Source organism: Hesperophylax consimilis, chromosome 7 (genome assembly GCF_061612785.1).
Source record: "Hesperophylax consimilis isolate HC1 chromosome 7, BYU_Hcon_1.0, whole genome shotgun sequence".
Taxonomy (NCBI): Eukaryota; Metazoa; Arthropoda; class Insecta; order Trichoptera; family Limnephilidae; genus Hesperophylax; species Hesperophylax consimilis.
The window spans coordinates 12960366-12981846 of record NC_142842.1 but is presented as its reverse complement, the minus strand read 5'-3'; the positions used below and the strand labels follow the sequence as shown (position 1 = coordinate 12981846).

General features: G+C 36.6%; 1 protein-coding gene across 2 annotated transcripts in view; it reads left to right on the top strand.

Moving 5' to 3' along the window:
• The window catches only part of poe (E3 ubiquitin-protein ligase-like protein poe), a 133893-nt gene that overhangs the window by 72292 nt on the left and 40120 nt on the right, over nucleotides 1-21481 (top strand). For both annotated transcript variants that reach the window (XM_089633226.1, XM_089633227.1), the window contains exons 43-50: nucleotides 2624-2757; nucleotides 11298-11453; nucleotides 13636-13722; nucleotides 14017-14250; nucleotides 16095-16278; nucleotides 17396-17613; nucleotides 20037-20184; nucleotides 21198-21365. In XM_089633226.1, the coding sequence (XP_089489352.1) occupies nucleotides 2624-2757; nucleotides 11298-11453; nucleotides 13636-13722; nucleotides 14017-14250; nucleotides 16095-16278; nucleotides 17396-17613; nucleotides 20037-20184; nucleotides 21198-21365 (1329 nt within the window). The remainder of the gene's footprint in view (nucleotides 1-2623; nucleotides 2758-11297; nucleotides 11454-13635; nucleotides 13723-14016; nucleotides 14251-16094; nucleotides 16279-17395; nucleotides 17614-20036; nucleotides 20185-21197; nucleotides 21366-21481) is intronic.

Below are 21481 nucleotides of genomic sequence, written 5' to 3'. Positions count from 1 at the left end.
ACGCTTAAAGATTATTTCCTGAAAATGTTTTTAAACCAGTGAATTTTCGCTCGCTTTCATATGTTGGTTTACTATGTTTCATGTGTATAGATGTCTCTCAGTATTTCTAAAATCTCTATTCTTAACAATGTATTTTTCCTTTTTTATTTATTTTTCTTTTCCTTTTCAATATGTTGTATTTTTTTAAAAGTGTAATATCCTTGTAAAATGTATTTTATGTGTCTGTACTTCCCGTAATGAGTTTTATCTCAACTCATTGGGAATAATGTGTTACTTACCATGTTTTTTGTAATACATTATAAATAAATAAAAAAAAAAAAAAAAAAAAACATATTATAATATCCCATGTTTACCAATGATAATTGTCACGTCTGATGAGCATGGACCCTTGTCAATCACCAGGGCTATGATGGGGGGTTAAGGCAAGGAGGCGGAATGTGTAAAAGCATTGAAGAACCTTGATCATGTTGTCATGTCTGAAGGTGTTTGGAGAGTCCGCCAGCGGTGAGCAGGACGACAGGTCTCCGCGAAATCCGTATGAGTTAGCTCCGGTCGGAGATTCGTGGGAAGGAGTGCGCGAGGCCATCCTCAATTAATCAGCATCCATTGAACGTTTAACGGGACAATGATGCTCCATCTTTGCGTCACCCCGACAGCATGCTTGGTAATCCAGTGTAGTCTCCAAGGAATTACTCTTCAAAACACCAAACTTTTAATCCAAATAACTGATTGTATATTTTAATCTCACCAAACAACAACACTCGAACAAAGAACAGGCCGATCTCACACAGGAGTCAAAACGTTTGTTTTATGTTTGGTTAGTCTACATGGAAAGGCTGTATCCTTCAACATTTCAATCTCACCGAACAACCACACTCGAACCGTCGTCTCTTTTATGTTTTGTTAATTTACACGGAAAGACTCCGAAGGATCGGTTCTTGGTATCCGCGTGATCTTTTTCATTATTTTCAATATCCATTTTTTCTCGCAAAACGCCACGCGCACCGCGGAATCGTCCTCTCCCGTATTGTTCCCGATCTACCTACCCGCGTTATTTTTTGCCCGCTCGTCCCACTGATCGCAGGGCAGCCACCCGAAAAACTCTCAACAAAACAATAATCGGGCACTGCCCTGGCAATCCAAACTTGCACAATTCTTTAACGTTACATAATGTTTGACCGTCATACCAATAGCCAAAAACTTTCAAAAGGTATTTCAATAATTATTGATCTTTCTATAACTTTATATAGCGAATTAATGTGAAAAGCACCCATTGAAAAACTACTACAAAATATCATTGAGAAGATAATACCAATAAATCTAAATGAAATATTTTTTTAATATTTATTAGTAATATCAATGATATATTACATTGATGGTATGATACTCGAGTCGGGCCATGTCAAGAGTCAGAATAATAGAAGAGTATGTATGAGACGATGTATGAATGTGAATGAGGCAAGGAGTGTGTGCCAAGACCGAGTTGTTTGGCGGTCCGTCCTCTCTGCCTACCCCTGCGGGGAAACGGCGTGATGGTTAGTAGTTAGTTACCTTCAAAATAAGTCAAAGAAAAAGATGTTCCCGAATACTGCAAAGTAGTTTGTGTAATATTGTAACATCAGAGTTTGGTGCAATGGAACCCAAATACTTTGAGTCTGGTTCTTTTGTCAATGAAATATGCACTTGTAATATTAATTCTCCGTAATGTTTCCGGGTACGCCCGAGGAATTCTTAACGCAATATCTCTGCACCGTAATGAGATACATAGTGAAATTAAAGTCGACGTAGTGTAGTTTTTAACAGTAACATTGTGGTATATAGTGGTGAATGGTGGACGAAGTCAGAGGCACCTGACAAATACATTAGCAAGAGCGAAGCTTTGCGGGGGATCCACTAGTCATTTTACATAATATAATACATAAAAACAAAATTATGTTTTGATGTAATATACAAATACATTTTTTTTATAAACCATGCCTGTTGCGAGGTGGCAGGTGTACCCCCATAATTAAGCTAAGCTTATTAGTTATTATATTTATTTGTTTATTTATGTGTAACTTTTCGGATATTGAATTAAAAAATATTTGTAATTGAACTGCCCCCATTGTTATTTTGGAGTTGGGAGAATTGATGTTTGTCTAATATTTCTATTGTTTTTAAATGGTGCTATATTATTTATAATATTATTTGTGTGGATTTGCAATGTTGCATGGTAGTAGAATAATGCATTTAGTTTTATTTTTTAATCCTATCTACGTTGCTGACGCACACGTGATCTATCAGCGGCTATCCCCGTACACCGTAAGCGGGCGTCGCATTAGAGGATTGATTGCGATGAGGCCAGCATTGTAAAAATTAAATAAACTTTTTATTTGGGCTTATTTTGAAAATTGTTTAAATAGCCACCAACAAATGCTGGGAAGTCTCGGATACCTAAAGAGACACCATATGATGCTAAATACAGTGGCGCCACTTAAAATTAAAAAGAGTTGAAACTTTTTTCCGATTTGAGTAATGTTTACCGCCAGGGCTAAAGTAACCCTTATGGACAGTAACCCAAATAACTAAGGGTACATATCATCTAGTATGTGATTATATTCAATAATACAATGTTTTTTTCTAGGGCTCTATGTTGTGTCCACCAAACTGAGTGGCTTCAACGTTGAGATTACCAATCCGGACTCAGCCACCGTCATCACCGGAATCCGGGTCTTGCTCGGAAACCAGGATGTCGTCCGCACGCCATCTTTCATCGAGGTCAATATACTTGTTTTGGCTACCATTTTCTTTAGCTCGTTGTCTCGGGTTGCAACCTGCAGGGTGAAGAAGATTACTTTGATAATAACCAGTCTCCAAAAAGAGAGGACACTGGAATAAGAAGACAAGAGTTATTCTTGACAAACTCCAGAGAACTAGAACTATATAGTGCAGTGATTTATGCATTATTTCACACTGTTCACGGGAGCAAAAGACATGCCGGGAATGGATTGGCAAGTCAGGCTGCAAGTTCCTCTCAATGTCATTATCATATTTATATTTTTGTCACATGGCTTTCTCTTGTTTCTGAGTGTTGACCCAGACCTTGTGGATTCAGTCCTCTTCAAGCTAAGTCCTCCTATTTTACTATTATTGTTTCATCTTCAATTTATCATTTTACTGTTATAACATGCTTTAAAAATATTGTGTATAATTTTCGATACCTCGCCAGGTATCTGTTCTTAAATTCCACGTAAAAGCCCGGCTGGGTGAACAAACCAAATAAAATAAAATAATTGCACAATCGACAGAAGGGTATTTTCGCCAGAGATTTTACATGTTTTTAAACATTCCATTCCGTTACTTTTACATTCGACTTATAAGTTTCCACCAATATTCTTTTAACCCTTGAGACGTTGTTGATTTGCACGGATCGAACCTTCTACAAGCTTCCATTTTTTCAAAGACAATAACAAGCACTATTTCGTTCTCTTTCTGACATAAATGAAATAATTAATTTTTAGATGAGAGGAAGAGAGATATATGCATTTTAATTATGTGCGGTCGTTCTGGGACAAATATGGTCTTAGGAGAGTATAATGCGCGCACGGCATTTGGGACTGTTTGGGTCTTAGAAGGTCCCAAGGGTTAAAGTGGAAGTAACAAATTCTATATTGGAAATGTTAATTGATTTTTTCAATGTTGGACTGAATTTACGTTAAAGCTATTTCCAAAAATATATAATGTTAGCTAGCATCACTAATTTAATCTTACACAAGTAAATTAATTACCAAAGCAGACATTGTTTAATTGGTTGTGGAGGGGACATGGGGACATGGTGGAAACCACACTACCTTTTGATCTGAATAATTGATTAATTAATATACAGTAGAACCCCGTTAATTCGAACCCCGATATGTATAACAGGTTCGACAGTTGTATTTAACTGACTCAATAAAGTAAATTTGCCTCTTAAAAATATGTATGTAACTTTCCAATATTCTACATACTTAACTGTGGAAAAAGTCAATAAAGATCGTGGGATGTGACAAAAATGCAATGCACACTTTAGCGAAAGTGCCCCAAATAAATATTTTAACCTTTTGGCCGCGTTAACTAGATCAAGTTTTTCAATACCCCACTTGGAACAGATTTTTAAATACCTAAATGTAATGATCTTACTTTAATATAATACTGAGGATTGGGATGGCGGAACAATAGTCAAATGACTGTAGTAAATACAATATATTGTGATGAAAAAGAAACATAGCAACAGTCAAGCATACTCTTTTATAGTCCTTTTTTCTCTCTCTCTCGTGCCGTCTTGTAGATTCGTCTTTAACAATAGATGTAGGTCACAGGGTTGATACAGCAACTAAAATTGCCTTATCGAGGGTTGATACGGCCGCATGTCTATATTGACTTCTTGCAGTATCAGCTGTTGTTATGATCACCTGCTAAAGATTAAAGATGGGAATAGAAAGAATTAGAATATTGTTAGGTTATGCTTAACTCCGGTTAAAATGACTAGCTAAATATCCGTCTTGCCTTCAACACAGGGGTAAACAGAAAGGAAGGACCGCCACATAACTCTTGTCTCGTGCACTCCTTGCTTCATTCTCACTCGTACATCGTCTCATACACACCCGTACTTGATTCACTTGATTTTGCATGTTTTCTTCAGGGTTCCTTGACAAAACAGAAAATTGAAGAAAAATAACTAATCTATCGACGATTATTATTATCGTTTTTAATTGCAACTCCATTTAATATTTTTTTTTACATTTAAAGTTAATAAAATTTGATAGTGTTACCTTGGTTCTGCAAGTATTTTAGTTTTTATTGTGATAGCAGAGCTGTTTCAGCATTCAAGACCACTATCAAACTGACAATAAAAAAATAACTTATCCTTACCTATTATTTCGTCGTATTCTGTTTTGTCACTGTTCTGTCTTCTCTGGTTACTCTTCCTTGGATATCCCCGACTTCTTCTTCCATTCATTTTTGCATCACATATTTTCATTACTCTCCTTTCTTTGCTTGTCTGCTCTACATGCCCAAACCATCTAAGCGTCCCTGATCTAATTCATTATGACCCATCTTACTTAAACTAATGTATCTTCAAAATCCCGATTGGTGAGGAGAGTATTTTGATCACTTTACAAATTTTTTATTTCCCTTTTGTTTAAATTAAATGTATGTTTATATTTTTCACACAAATCAAACATAACGAATTTTACAAACGAACTTTATCTATACCTGAATAATTTAACAAAGATTTTTGCGATTATATGTGGTGACTTTAACATAAATATTTCTAATAACCATAATTCTATAGAAAAAAATAACTTCTTGAACATGATGACTCATCTTAACTTCAAATCGTGCATCAACAACTATACCCGTGAAGTACCAAATCAAACGCCATCTTGTCTAGACCATATTTGGTGTAATGTAAACCTGAATTATATAAAAAATATCAAATCCCCAACCTGGAAGATAAATATAACTGATCATCACGCAACCCTTTTTAACTATGAAACAAAAAATAAAACAAAAAACCTACCTAAATCAAGTACCACAAAAACCACATTAAACTACCAACTATTAGAAAAATCACTCATAACCGAAAAATGGACTGAAATAATAAACAGTAAGTGCGCCAATCAATGTGCATCATTATTTGAAAAAAAAATATCAGAACACATTTTAAATGCCTCTGAAATTAAAAATCTGCATCAAAACTCTAAAACAAAGAAAATAAAACCCTGGATCACTATCGGATTAGTGAAAGCAGTTAGACAAAAAAACAAACTTTACAAATTAGCTAGTCTGCCAAAAAATCAATTATTTCTTATTATAAAAAATATAAAAACATCTTAACAACTTTAATTCGAAAAACGAAAAACAGCTACTACTCCCAATTAATTCTAGATCTAAAAACAATAATAAAAAAATATGGACTACAATAAACGAAATAATAAATAAGAATAGAAAGAACAGTTGTGTATCCGAAATTTCAGATGGGAAAAAAACGTATAATGTCCAACTTGACACCAAAAAATGCTGTAATATTCTAAACAACTATTTTGCAAATGTCGGAAAAAATCTGGCTAACGCCATCAAAACATGTCCCAACAGTAATAAAAAGAATCCCCACGCTTCCCAACACCAATATAATAATTTCAACAAAATAACAGAAACTGATGTCGGAAAAATTATCGATGATTTAAGGGGGGGTTCCACACCCGGTTATGACAACATAGATGTAAACGTGGCTCAATGACTGGAAAGGCCACGGTGGAACATTTTCCTGCTGGGGGATGTGGGCCTATAAAATACCGTGATACGCCATCTTGCAATAACATCAGCAACATTTCCAGTAAGTCCTACTCCTTAGCGTCCTAGAGTGGTCTTTATGATCCCGCGAGTCCCGGGCAATATGACCACTGACCCTAACATCATGGTCGTAGCTGATAAGGAGAGGGCGAATGGCGAGTTTCCGGCGCCATAAAACCGGATCAGCTCAGCTAAGGGAAGGCAACCCCTACAGAAAAATCCCTGGAGAAGGCAATGGGAAACCACTCCAGTATCTTTTCCCAGCATATCACTATGGAGAGAAACCAACCAATGGCCCCGAGTCCCGGGCGGCCCTTAAATGGGCCAGGGGTGCGAAGAATCTCCCGGCTCAAAATAGTGAATTCAAAAATAAGACTAGGAACATGGAATGTAAGAAGTTTATACAGCGGTAAATTGGATAATGCAATACAGGAAATGGAAAGATTAAAAGTAGATATTCTTGGAATTAGTGAACTGAGATGGACTGGCAGCGGCATACACCAACATGAGAAGGGAAATCTATACTACTCAGGAAGTGACCCACAGGACAGAAACCGTCGAAACGGAGTTGCTGTATTTGTCATGGAGAAGTATGTAAAATTTGTTAAGAATTTTGTACCCATCTCGGACAGAATAATATTATTACAATTACACTGTCAACCCATCAACATGAATATTATTCAAGTGTATGCACCAACAGCGGAAGTGAGATATGATGGTGATGTGGAATCTTTTTATGACTCACTAGCCAGTACATTGCAAAGTTTGAAAGGAGGAGAAGTCAATTTTGTCATTGGAGACTTAAATGCCAAAATTGGTGAAGGTCGCCGCTCTCATATAGTTGGTGAATATGGCTTGGGCATAAGCAATCAAAGAGGTGATAGACTATATGAATTCTGCCAGGATAAAAATATGGTTGTATTAAATACCTGGTTTAAACTCCCGAAAAGAAGGCTTTATACGTGGAGATCACCCCAGGATGGAACAATCTATGATATTGTCAGAAACCAAATTGACTATGTGTTAGTAGACCATAGATTCAGGAACTCCGTAAAGAGAGTCACCACGTACCCTGGTGCGGACATTGGTTCTGACCATGTTTTGTTAACTGCCGATATTGTTTTACGCTTAAAACAAATAAAAAAGCCCAAAACCAAAATTAAAATGGAAATCTCGAAACTCCATGAAGAAGTGGTCAGAAATAGGGTATCTCAGACTTTGAACGATAATATTAGGCTACTCCCTTGTGATCCATCGATAGAAATACAAACACAATGGGATAACTTTAAGTCAGTTATACGTGAAACCTGTGATGCAAATTTGAAAGTTGATAAGCAAATTAGAAAAAAGAATTGGATGACTGACCACATTTTGAACTTAATGGATGAGAGACGTAAACACAAACATAATGAGACACAATATAAAAACTTACAAAGAAAGATTAGACGTGAAATTAAAAAAGCCAAAGAAGAATGGATGAAGTCACAGTGTGAAGAACTAGAATCGTACAGTCGTAGTCACAATGCATTCAAACTTCACAAAAAATTAAAGGAAATTACAGGCACTTCTAGAAGAATTACTCCATCATGTTTAGTTGACGATTCCAATAAATTAATATTGGATGAAAAAGATATTTTACAAACATGGGAAAAGTATATTCATGATACATTCAAAGATATTAGACCTGACATTAATATTCCCAATGATCAATTGCATGGACCATCGATTTTAAAATCAGAAATTCTTCATGCGATAAAGACTTCAGACAATAGAAAAGCGTGCGGACCAGACGATATTCCAGTTGAGGTGTTGAAGCTCTTTAATGATGAAAATGTTGACTACCTGTTGAGGTTATTTAATTCTATATACGACACAGGGAATATACCCCAAGATTGGCTAAAATCCACCTTCGTGACATTGCCTAAAAAACAATACCCTAAGAAGTGCAGTGACTATCGATTAATAAGCCTGATGAGTCATGTCCTTAAATTATTCCTCAAAATAATACATGCCAGGATACGCAATAAGTGCGAGCAGGACTTGGATGACACCCAGTTTGGCTTCAGAAATGCGTTTGGGACGCGTGAGGCATTATTGTCTATCGATGTACTATTGCAAAAGTGTCGTGACCAAAGAAAGGAAGTTTTTGCCTGTTTTATTGACTACGAAAAGGCATTTGACAGGGTAAAACATGCTGACCTAATGAAAATGCTTGCGGATTGTAACGTTGACACCAAAGACCAGAATTTCATAAAAAACCTGTATTGGTTCCAAACAGCAGAAATAAGACATGGGAATGAGAGATCTAATGCAATTGCCATTCAGCGTGGAGTACGACAAGGCTGTATCCTGTCGCCACTATTGTTTAATCTCTATTCCAACTATGTCTTTAAAAGAGCCCTAAGTAATACTGAGAAGGGTCTTAAGATCAACGGAGTTGTCATTAATAACATAAGATACGCAGATGATACTGTATTACTAGCTGACTGTATCGATGACCTCCAAGACCTATTAAATCTTGTTAATAATGCTGGTGAGCAACTGGGCCTAACAATCAACGTCAATAAAACAAAATGGATGACTTTTGGACGACTAGATCACTCTGAATCAGTGATACAGTTAAATGGTTGCAATGTCGAAAAGGTCGAAAGATTTAGATACCTCGGCAGTATTCTCACGGAGACTCTTGACCCAGATGTAGAGGTTAGGTGCAGAATTGAAGCAGCAAGAACTGCGTTCATTAAAATGAAATCCCTCTTCTGCAATGATAATATCAGCTTAAAACTAAGGCAGAGAATGCTAAAATGTTATGTGTGGTCGGTCTTGTTGTATGGATGTGAAACATGGACCTTGAAAAAATACCATGAACAGGTTAGAGGCTTTTGAAATGTGGCTTCACCGGAGAATACTCAAAGTCCCATGGACCGACATGATCACCAACACAGAAATTCTCAGGCGGGCTAGAGCAGAGAGAGAACTGCTTAGATTAATAAAAATCAGGAAAATTTCATATCTGGGTCATGTACTTCGAGGGGAGAAGTATCACTTGCTCCAGTTAATATTGAAAGGCAAGATAGAGGGTCGCAGAGGGCCTGGTAGGAGACAAATGTCTTGGCTGCGAAACATACGAGAGTGGACCGGCATTAGAAGTGTGGAGGAGCTATTCCGGGCAGCGCAAGACAAAGAGACATTTTCAAGAGTGATCGCCAACGTCGGGGGGACCTGATACGGCACATAAAGAAGAAGATGTAAACGTATTAAAAACAATGAAACAATATCTAATTTACCCCCTAACTCATATAATAAATACAAGCCTTATAAAAGGTGTATTTCCTGATAACTACAAAAGAACAATAATAACACCGATTTATAAAGCTGACTGCCCAGACGACCCACAAAATTACCGCCCTATATCCCTTTTATCAAATATATCAAAAATATTCGAAAAAATTGTAAAAAATCAAATCTGGTCCTTCCTAGAACAACATAAAATTATTAATTCAAAACAGTACGGTTTCAAAAAAAATACCAGCACCCACGATGCTATTGCAAAAATAACAAATTTTATATATACCGCCCTAGACTCAAATGAAAAATGCATTGGAATATTTATTGACCTTAAAAAAGCATTTGATAGTATTTCACACACTAACATAATAAAAAAAATAAAATTAATTGGAATAAATGGAACGGTACTATCCTGGATCATAAGCTTTTTGGAAAATAGACCACAGCAAGTAAAATTATTAAATGAATTAAGTGATTCCGAAAGTAATAACTTCTCGATACCACAAGGCACAGTTTTAGGACCACTTTGGTTCATATTATATGTAAATGATATATTTGAAGTTGCTAAATACGGGGAAATTGTCTCATATGCAGATGACACAGTGCTTCTTCTAAAAGCAAACACATGGTTAGAACTGAACAAAAAGGCTAATTCAGACATCAATGAATTGAAAACATGGTTTGACAATAACCTACTAACGTTAAACTCTAAAAAAACACACTACGTACCATTTTTCATAAACAAACCAAATACGCCGCATGAAATAAACATTCGAATTCACTCTGCACCAAGCACTCAACAACACCACTGTAACTTACTATGTACTAATATTGAAATTAAAACTTCAACCAAATATCTAGGGATCACTATTGACCAATGCCTAAAATGGATACCACATATAACCATTCTCAAAAACAGAGTACGAAAATTAACCTTAATTTTTAGCTGCTTGAGACATATTCTAAATAAAGAACTACTGAGAATGACGTACTTCGCATTCTGTCAATCCATAATCCAATATGGTATAATAGGATGGGGGGGCGCCTATAAAACTCACACACAACCTCTTTACATTGCGCAAAAACTAATAATTAAAATAATATTAAAGAAATCATTTTTATATTCATCTGAACTCATTTTCAAAGAATTTAAAGTCAGAAAATTAAATACTCTTTTCCTGTATCACGCAACCTTACAAGTTTACAAAGATGATATCCTAAACAAAACCGTACCATTCAAAAACATAGCAAATCTCAGGCAAAAATACATGTTACCAATTCCGATTTGTAAAAAAACTTTGGGTCAGCAAAACTACAAATACTTAGGAACAAATTTCTTCAATAAATTGCCAGAAAATATAAGATCACTAAATGATAGTTTCAAAGAATTCAAAACACAATTAAAAAAATATACTGAAAACCTAAACTAAATTAAAAAAAAATAAAAGAAAAACAAAAACAAAAAATTAAAAAATTAAATAAAAATCTAAGAAACTAAACAAATAATACCTCATCCCATACACACAAGCAATTGCTTTTTATGGGAGAACATTGAAAAATAATAAATATTAATCATATCATAATATCTTATCTTATTACTAGTGAAATATATATATATGTATATCACACATTGTAAATTTGTTTATTGAATAAATTGAATTTGTTTTAAAAAAAAAAAAAAAAAATGTTCTTAGGTTTTCGGCCGTTTAGTGGCGACTCTTGTGGTTCGCAACCGCTGGTATGACATCCCGCTGTCACGCGAAGAGTCTCTGCAGTCGGACAAGAATCTGACGGTGACGTTCGGACCTTCGCAAGATCCAGAAGGAGTCATCATGGTGGATTCCATCAAGGTCGGTACCTAGCTCAATATTTCTTCTATGGCTGCCTTTACACTTGTAAGTTTTTTCCTGTAAGTTGCTCACGTAAGCGACTTATGACAAATTTACCAATGTAAACGACACTATAAGTCACTTACGGTAATTTATACCAAGTTACAGAAGTTTTTTTACGTAAGTTTTTGATAGGTCTAATCGCCCACGCGGGAATTTACGGCTCTTTCACAGCTTATCAAAACAGATTGATAAGTTGAGACGCTTACAGTAAGTTTTGACGTCACTGTCGGGATGGTAAAACAGAAATCTGCAACACTGACAGTAAGATTCGGTCCAATTCGGTCTTTCCCGGTCTTTCCGCCGTTGCTCCTCGGGAGTTGTTTACTTGTCGCCATGAACAGCTTTATGAAATAATACACTGCCATAATCTATAGAGACTAAAATAACATTATTGATCATTAACACATTGTCATGTTTAAAAAATGCCTGTGTAAATGTGTGATAATGATTCTAGTATTCGACTTTACGAACTGATGGATCAGCTATCAAACTTCACAACAAATTAATATCTCCAATGAATGCATACAAAAATGCAATATAAGAATACATAGAAAACATTACCTGACGCCAAAAATGGAATAGACACCATTAATTTTTCTAACTAACTAACCATCGCACCGTTTCCCCGCAGGGGTAGGCAGAGAGGACGGACCGCCAAACAACTCGGTCTTGGCACACACTTCTTGCCTCATTCACATTCATACATCGTCTAATACATACTCTTCTATTATTCTGACTCTTGACATGGCCTGACTCAAGTATCTGATTCACTTGGTCATGCCATGTCTTCCTCGGGCGTACCCGACTTCCGCTACCATTCACATTTGCATTGTATATTCTTCTTAAACTCCTTTCTTCGCTCATTCGCTCTACATGCCCAAACCATCTAAGCGTCCCTTTCTTGATCTTACTCATTACGCTTACATCGCCCTTGTACCCTTTGCGGATCTCCGCATTTCTCACACGATCGTACATGGTATTACACACATACGCCTAAGGAATCTCATTAATTTTTCAGCTGGTGAAATAGCATTCCGAAAACGAGTATCATTCTTTTTTAATTAGCGGTCCAATCATTTCCAATATGTATTAGAAGTCAGTTGCTATAATTTTTGTTGATCCCTAATTCTTAATTCTGCCGTTAAACGAACGAAAGCCCCATCAGTACTTCTTCTTTGAAGCCAACTCCTAATCCAACACACTCTGCGGGCCATTACGTTTTTGTTTGACTAAATTGTGCATATTATCGCAGCGGCCATCAGTTGTGTGCGGAAATGGGTATCATATGGGGATCCATGATCTAACCGTGAATAAACAAATCCCTGTTATCAAATATTACTAACTGACAGCTGTCAAAGTCGGCGGCAACGCGTTGTTGTCAGGAAGCCATCTTACCAAAAATAGAATTACTGGTGTAGCGGTCTCTGTGAGAAGTTCGTAAATTAAACTTCCTAAATGCTTCCTAAACAACTTCCGTGAGCATTATTTACGATAAGTTGGATGCATATGTAAGCGCTCCTGTGAGTAACTTTTCAAAAATTTACGAAAGTCGTAAATTTTACTTACAAGTGTAAACCCAGCCTATTACTACATATTACATTATTCTATTATTGTCGTATCCAGTGATATTTATCTATAAATGGAAAACTTTCAAACCTGATTTACAGAGCTAAGTTAGCCAGTTATTATCTACCTAAAGTCGTAATAACTTGATCTACTCCAAACTCGTTCAAAAACTTTCTTTAACCTTTCCGGGAGTAAGTTACGTAATGCTGGCCGTGCTCTGGAAGTGAGTTTTTTTACATAAATAAAAAAATATATTTTTTGATTAATTTTTATGATAGTATCCAAAATAAATAAGATATCTCTGTCGATAATGATGTAAAATGATTAAAATTAGTGTATAGTTACAGGAATATGCCCATAGATGGCAATACGATTCATATTTACAGAATACGCATCGAAAATGAATATGCGACCCCTGTCGTCCATAGCCATCCATACTCCCGGAAAGGTTAAACTCTCCATAAATGTGTGCACAAATTTGAATGTCAAAGTTTCCTCTTCAAAATAATTCATCTGTCCTGTAATAAGTATGTACAAACCCACTGAGCATTAAATAAGTTATTGTTAATTTTAGGTTTACGGAAGGAACAAGGAAGCCTTTGGATGGCCTGAAGAGAGTGAAGAAGGAGGAACATGCACAGCCGCCGCAAAGGTACCACAGGTAAGCTTCTTCCCTTCTCTATCATTCCTGGAGAGTCATGACCTTCTTCTGCCGTTTCCCTGTCACCTGTCACCTGACATCCCAGATAATACATTTTTTTAAGGCCGATTTACATTTTGATTAGTAGCAAGTTAGTGGCATGTGTTAACTTAACTGTATACTAAGATTTTTATACTTTGTGCACTAATTACTTGCACTACGCACTCGCTACTTATCAATATGTAATTCGGCTTTTAATCATTACAGCCTCTTAACTAATATGACACCATCCCAATGTGGATTGTGATGTTCCAGGAAAGTGAAGGCTGTGCCTCCACGTGGACTGTTCCAGGAGTGGAGCGGCTGGCGTGCGCCCTGCTGGAGGCGCTGGAGCTGTCGCTGGGCGAGGGCGCGGCGTCCCTCGGAGCAGCGGAGAGCCCCCGCGACACTGCAACGGGACTACTGTGCGCGCCGTGCCCCCCGCCGCTGCTTAAACGGTGCAAGGCGCTGCTGCATGCACTTCTGGGACCCCAGTACCATCAACACAAAGTGCGTATCACTTCAAACTCCCTTTTTCTTGTTTGCAAAATGTCGTATTTTTATTTTTTAATATCTGAATTTTAATGGCCAGCCGCGACGGAAATCGGTGAAATTTCAATTAATGCGGAAATATAATGTATTTTTATGAATTAAGTTTAAATAGCTTAACTTAAGGGGCCGGCTGATGCAGAAATTGGCTGCGAAATTTCGATTTATGTGGAAATATGTTTACTTCAAAGACTGAATTTGAAAGGCCAGTTGAGACGGTAATCGGAAAAATTAGAATTTTTAAGTACAACTATTTGTATTTCAATTTTCATGAATGAATGAATGCAAAACATGGAAGTGGAAATAAACACACTTCCCGACATCCGATCGACTTGAAACTCGGCAGATACACTCTTTGTTGATGACAACGCATTCTTTCAGCGTTTTTGGTAGCAATCTTGCACTCTTTATCGATGACAACGCATTCTATCAGCGTTTTTGGTAGCTATCTCGCACTCTTTGTCGATGACAGCGCATTTTATCAGCGTTTTTGGTAGCAATCTCGTATACACATGCGGACATGTACGCATTTCTCTGAAATTGGATGATTTTTTTCAATTTGATTTTATGGATTCTTTCGTAATCCTCTAACTATCCTCTAGCTTGGGCTTATAACAATACCCTTTCATGTGTCTAACTAACTAGTACTGCGGCTCATTTGACCTTATTACCATTACTATCTGATGGTTGTATTTACTTGAATGATTTTAGTTTTATGAGGAAAAATTCTTAACTCTAAAAAACTCGTACAAATGACAAGAAAAAGAAAAACAGTAAGTTCTGAACTTTTTATTCTTTTGATTTACTGAATGTAAATATTTCATTTTTTTATCGTTGGGCTGCGTCCTTTTCGCTTTGGTGGTCCTGCTGCACCTACGTTTCTGTGTTTATCTGCATAACTACCTGATGGAAAAAACAGTTTATAAAATGTAACATTTTTTTATGAAAACAATACCTAAATTCCACGTCCTGCCCCTGGAGAAATTCCTTCGCAGTTATGCTAGGAATGTTAGCGCCGCCCTGTTTTTTGCCCGCCCCGGGAGCTGTGCGTGGGGGAGGGGGTTACGTATTTGACGGATACTTCTTTTGTAGTAATGAACCCCATTACTGTGTAAAAAGAATACATTATCTTCTTCTTCGCTGTCGATGTCATCATTCTCATGGACCTTCATGGATGACATTAAAATTCAAAATAAATGTTGGTCCTACCCAATCGGGATTGGCTCAGTTAGCACGGTCAAACAAAAAAAAAAATGATTATATATTTTTAAATATAAATAAATGAAAATAAATAAATGGTAGTATAAAAAATTTGTTTTTTATGGCTTGAATTTTTATGAATTTACTTTGAATAACTTTACTTGAAGGGCCAACCACGGTGGTAATAGGCTCTGAAAATTCGATTTATCCGGGAATAAGTCGCATTGTTATGAATTTACGAGAATTTAAAGGGGCGGCCGAGGAACTCGATTTTTGGTGAATTTATTTTTTCTTAAAATTTTGAATGACGTGGGAATGCGTTGTTAATTCGAAATTTGATTTTTGATGTCCTGTAAATTTGGGGTTGTACTGTAACTCTTCTTTTTTTAATAAATATTAGGTAGCCTAAATAGTTGACCTCTACTTCCAGTGCACTGAGTTAATATTGGCTGAAGGGGTAACATTTCATAGCAATATTCCAAATTGTAAACAAACTGGCAGACGGTCCGGGAGAACCAGCCCTATAAGGCCATCTCTAAAGGCCGACTAAATTTGAACGGCTTCTATTGAGAGCTACTAATAATTGTGTTGTTATGTTCTCTCAGGACCAGGCTATCCTGGCACACGTAACTTCGCAACTGCGCGAGCTGTACACGGTGGAGGATGCACGCAACGCTGACCCGGAGAACTACTTCCGCCTCGTGCTGCTGGCGCGAGCTGTGGCCGCCGCCCGCCCCCACAACCTCGTCAAGTACTCAGGGGCGCTTCCCAGCCCCCTCGCCAACCCAGGTTATTATTACAACTTTGTCTTTTTTATTAACCCATTGGCCTCCGAATTGTTTTGTACCGAAGTTTTAAATCTGCAGTGGTGTACTAAATCTTACATAACTTTTAAACTAAACATACAAACGAAACAATTTTTTTAAATTTACTCATTCATTGAATTAAGGTATGCAAAAAATATATGCAGTTTTTTTTTAAATAATAATAATATGATTAAACGAGGATATAAAAATATTTTTTTTCATAAAACCCATTTTTTTTTCTTTTTTTTATAATTGGATTAAGAAAAGTTTTACATTAATCATACTTATGACCATAATATATTTTATTTCAATTTGGGCTGATGTTAGCCGCCCACCACGCATTTTACGAACAAGCTTGTCAATTCCCGAACCACACGCTATTTAAAAAAAAAATTCAATGACGCTGAAATATAACAAAATTTCAATCGTAAATATCAGGAAAAAACTGTACCAACGGAGTCCTGCCAATTACTACGAAATGAATGCTTAATTATCTACAGAGCGATTGGCATTTAAAATTTTAAACACAGATGTCAATAATGTATCCCTTTTTCGTTTTTAAGCCGACGACACCAGACCCGCCAGGATGGCGTCGTTTGAGGCCAATGGGTTAAAAATACACATGTACTACTTATTTATAAACAGTGTCCAAACACTAGTGGTACAAGTGGGAAACTGCTGAATTTTCATCAAACATGTGTTTTTTAATCTTTTTTTTCGTTTTTTCCATTTTTATGGCAACTAAAGTTAGAAACTAGGTTAAAAATAGTTTTGGAGCTGGCTCTCTCCATGCTTCGATGTATTTTAAAAGACATTAAAAATCTTTTTTTAACCAATAACTATCTATTTGATCTGAAAATTCCAAGTTTGACTCTATTTACTCGGAAAACGAAAGCTCAGTTCAAAAAAGCTGTACCACGAAATCAACTTCAAATTTGATCTTGATTCACCAGTTTCCCGCTTGTACCACTAGTTTCTGGACACCATGTACATATTATAATATGTATTTTTTAAATTAAGCTACTTTATGATAAAATGTTTAAAAAAATGAACACGAGTAGCTCATAAATTTATATGTTTTTTAATTTCTTCCTGCGTAGCCGACTGGCACCTGACCTGGTCGGCGAGTGCCCCCGCCCCAACACACCTGGCCCCGCTGCTGGTGGGCGTGCTGCTCCGCCTGGGAGCAGTGCCAGAGCCCCCTGTGCCCCCATCCCTTGCGCCCGTGGACCGCAGCGGCCTGCGTCATGCTGAGCATGCGCTGCACGCGCTGGCCGACGTGCTGCACGCGCTCATGCTGCACAGCGACAGCGCCATGGTAAGCCACAACATCTATAAAAATTGTGAATGCTAGTTACGGTATTGTAAAATAACCAAACATACTAATTTCGGTTGTGGTTTTGTCTGCGAGTGATCGTACCTCTGGTTCAATGACCTCAGATTTGTTTTGAATCTATGTGTCATTTACACAATTGGAACTGATAATACGTACCTGCAATACAGTAGAACCCCGTTAATTTGAACCCCGATAATTCGAAAAAACGCCTAATTCGAAATTTTTGCCAAAAAAATTAATACACCAACCACCTCACCATTTCATTTTTCTGGTACAAAATTGTCCCATGCACGAAATATAATGATGTAGTGCCAATACACCAACTACCTCACCACCTCTTTTGTAGTAATACAAAGAAAAAGAGTTGGGACAAATGTATTTTGTGAGGTAGCGGGAAATTTTACATTTTGTATGGGACATTTTTAATACTTTTTGTATGAGGTACTTAACACTATTTTTTATTTTATTTTTATTTTTTTATTTTATTTATTAGCGTTATAAACAGTCTTTATACATGCATATATAACAGTGATCAGAGTAGTTATGTCATTGACCAATAAAATAACGACAAAACAAACCATAACAGAAAAATACATAACAACATACCTAATAAAAACAATTCTGATAAAGTACATCAATTATCAAAAATGTATTAATCAATTGAAATATTTAAAAAAAATCTATGTATGGAACGTGTCAGATTGCACTAACCTCCCCACATCCTGAAGAAAAAAACAACTGTTTTTGCACCCTCAAAAATAATCTCAATGCATAAATGAAATAAGTCCTTGTTACGTAGAGAATTTGCAAAAAAGTGTGAGGTTTCTTCTAATTAATTTATATTTATGGTTCATGTTACGTCCTACGTGTACAGAATAATAGCTTTTATTTTCTAATGAATCAAAGAATCACAGCCAAAAGTACACAATATTTAAACTAAGTACATCAAAGTTGAACATAATGAACGACTGAAAGAATATGTGGAAAAAAGGATTCTGAAGACAGAGTTTAATAAATAAATAATTCAGAGTTAGTTAAAATTGAGTACAGTAGAACCTCGTTAATTCGAAATCCAGCGGACATCAAAAATCAAATTTCGAATTAACGAATTCCCACGTAATTCGAAATTTTATGAAAAAAAAAAAAAAAAAAATACGCCGAAAATCGATTTTCTCGGACGCCTCTTCAAATCCGGGTGGTATTTTAGTTGTAAATTCGTATTAATACCAATTATTTCTTTATTTTCGCGGTCGATTACCGTAGCGACCGGACTTGTAAATTCAGATATTCGCAATAAATTCGTAAAAATGCTATATATTTACGCGTAAATCGAGATTTTGCTGCCGATTTCGGTCGCGGCCTACCCTTTGAATTGAGATATTCGTAAAAATACGATATATTTCCGCGTAAATCGAGATTTCGCGGTAATTTTCCGTCGCGGCCGGCCCTTTATTTCAAATATCTGAATTTGAATTCGTAAAAATACGATATATTTCCGCGTAAATCGAGATTTCGCGGTAATTTTCCGTCGCGGCCGGCCCTTTATTTCAAATATCTGAATTTGAATTCGTAAAAATACGATATATTTCCGCGTAAAACGAGGATTCGCGGCCGTATTCCGTCGCGGCCGGCTCTTCAAATTCAGATATTCGAAATAAATTCGTAAAAATATGATATATTTCCACGTAAATCGAATTTTGTCGGCAGTTTTTCGTCGCGGCCGGCCGTAAATTTGTAAAAATATGTCATATTTCGGCATGGATCGAAATTTTTCGGCCGATTTCCGTCGCGCCATATTTTTTCAACGCGGATATTCGAAGTAAAGTTATTTACGCGTAAATCGAATTACGCGGCCGAGTTTCGTCGCGGCCGACCCTTTAAATGCAGATATTTGGCGTAAACTCGTAAAACTACGACATATATCCGCGAAAAATATATCGGATATTCGAAATAAATTTGAAAAAATACGACATTCCAGTGTAAATCGATTCAGATTTACAAAATAATAATACTAATTAGGACGATGTATAACCACGTAAAAATACATTTTTCGGCGTTTTACCGCCACGGCTGACTTTTAGATTCAGATTTACGAAATATTTTGATTTATTTTCGCAAAAATCAAATTTTTTCGAATTACAGGAACAAATTTTCGTGCGCGGACAAAAATAAATTTCGAATTACGAATTAACGAATTTCGAATTAAAAAAAATTTTGTATGAAAAAATTTTTCAGCGGAAATTTTTTTTGCGAAAATTTCGAATTACGCGTTTTTTCGAATTATCGGGGTTCGAATTAACGGGGTTCTACTGTATTATTATGGGTTAATTTTTATCAGTTTTACATCTGTGCATTTCGTTGTAGATATCTTCTAATAACAGAATGAATTAATGTGTTTTCCATAGATTGAGATGGGCAACAGAATCTACCTATCACTACTTTTATCCGAAGACCAGGTCATCAGCTTTGGGGCCAAATCAGCCATGGTGAGGGTGCTGCGCCCTCGAGTCAAGAGGCGTCGGGTGTACATCCCGTCGCCCCCTGCCACCCCGGGTAAGTCATATAAATTTCACTATGCCCTCTGAAACACATTGCATCATCATCATACTAAGTATAGATATTTTGGACACGCCGCTCGCCAAAGTGAGAAGTCGGATCTAGAGAAGCTCACAGTCACTGGCAAAGTGGAAGACAAGATAAGCAGAGGAAAATAACCGATGCATTACTGACGAAAATATCACGTACCCTTTCGTGAGAGCCCAGCACCCTGAGACATATATTTGCAATTGTCTGATGCTATAGTACGGAAATCGGGTTAGTTGCTTCTTGAGTTTAGTATCAATTTTAACTCTTGGAATGCCGATGCAAATTTTCGCCATCTCGTCGCTCTAGTTCGTTTTTGTCCAACAGACCAAAACGTAAATCGGTAGAAATAGGGCTTCAAAGTTTTTTTACGAAAAACGCATATACAATTAAATTAGCTCATTCTATGCTTACTTAAATGATTTAAAGTAATTACATTATTATTTTTAGGTAAAATTCGTTCCAAATGTTTAAAATTACGCAGAAAACACATTTTTAATTTAAATGTAGGACACGGTGTTGGATAAACAAGCTCGGAATGTTGATTTAATTTTAGTGGAATTAAGACAAACTGCGTCTTGAAAACACGTTAAAAATATTTTTTCACTTGTATCGTATAAATTAATGCTTTCGGAGAATAACTGCATACTTAACGCAATTTCGCCAAAAATGGTCTGTTGGACAAAAACGAACTAGAGCGACGATCTGTCAGTTGATTTTCGAAACAACTTGTTTGGTTTTTTTTCAAAATTATGTTTTTATAAATTGTGCCGTCTTAACAGATAATGTGTTTATATATGTATTTATAAAAATACTATATAATCTACCGTAAGTAGTTTTCCCAGAATAGCGCTGATTTTCCACAAAAATCGCACTATACAAATTATCCAATTATTATCATGTGTAGGTATTGTAGAGTGGGTCCAAGAAGTTGGTTCGGTTCCTATTACAACGAATGAATGTATTTTATTTGTATTTTCCAGGTGCCTCGACTGGAAGCGTGCTGGTGGCGTCAGATTCGGCGTGCGCGCTGCCTGCGTCCCCCGCCACCACCGGTGCCCCCGCAGACCTCAACGATAACGACCCGCGCCATCAGTACATGGACGTGGACCAGGTGGTGGACATGAGCCGTCTGCTGGACGCCGACGGAGGTATTATTATTTTTTATTTTTAAAAGAAAGAACCTAAACATTCCCTGGTTTCGAATAACCTAATATTTGAAAAACTTATACTACCATTATAAGCCGAAAACGTTGCTTTTGCAAAG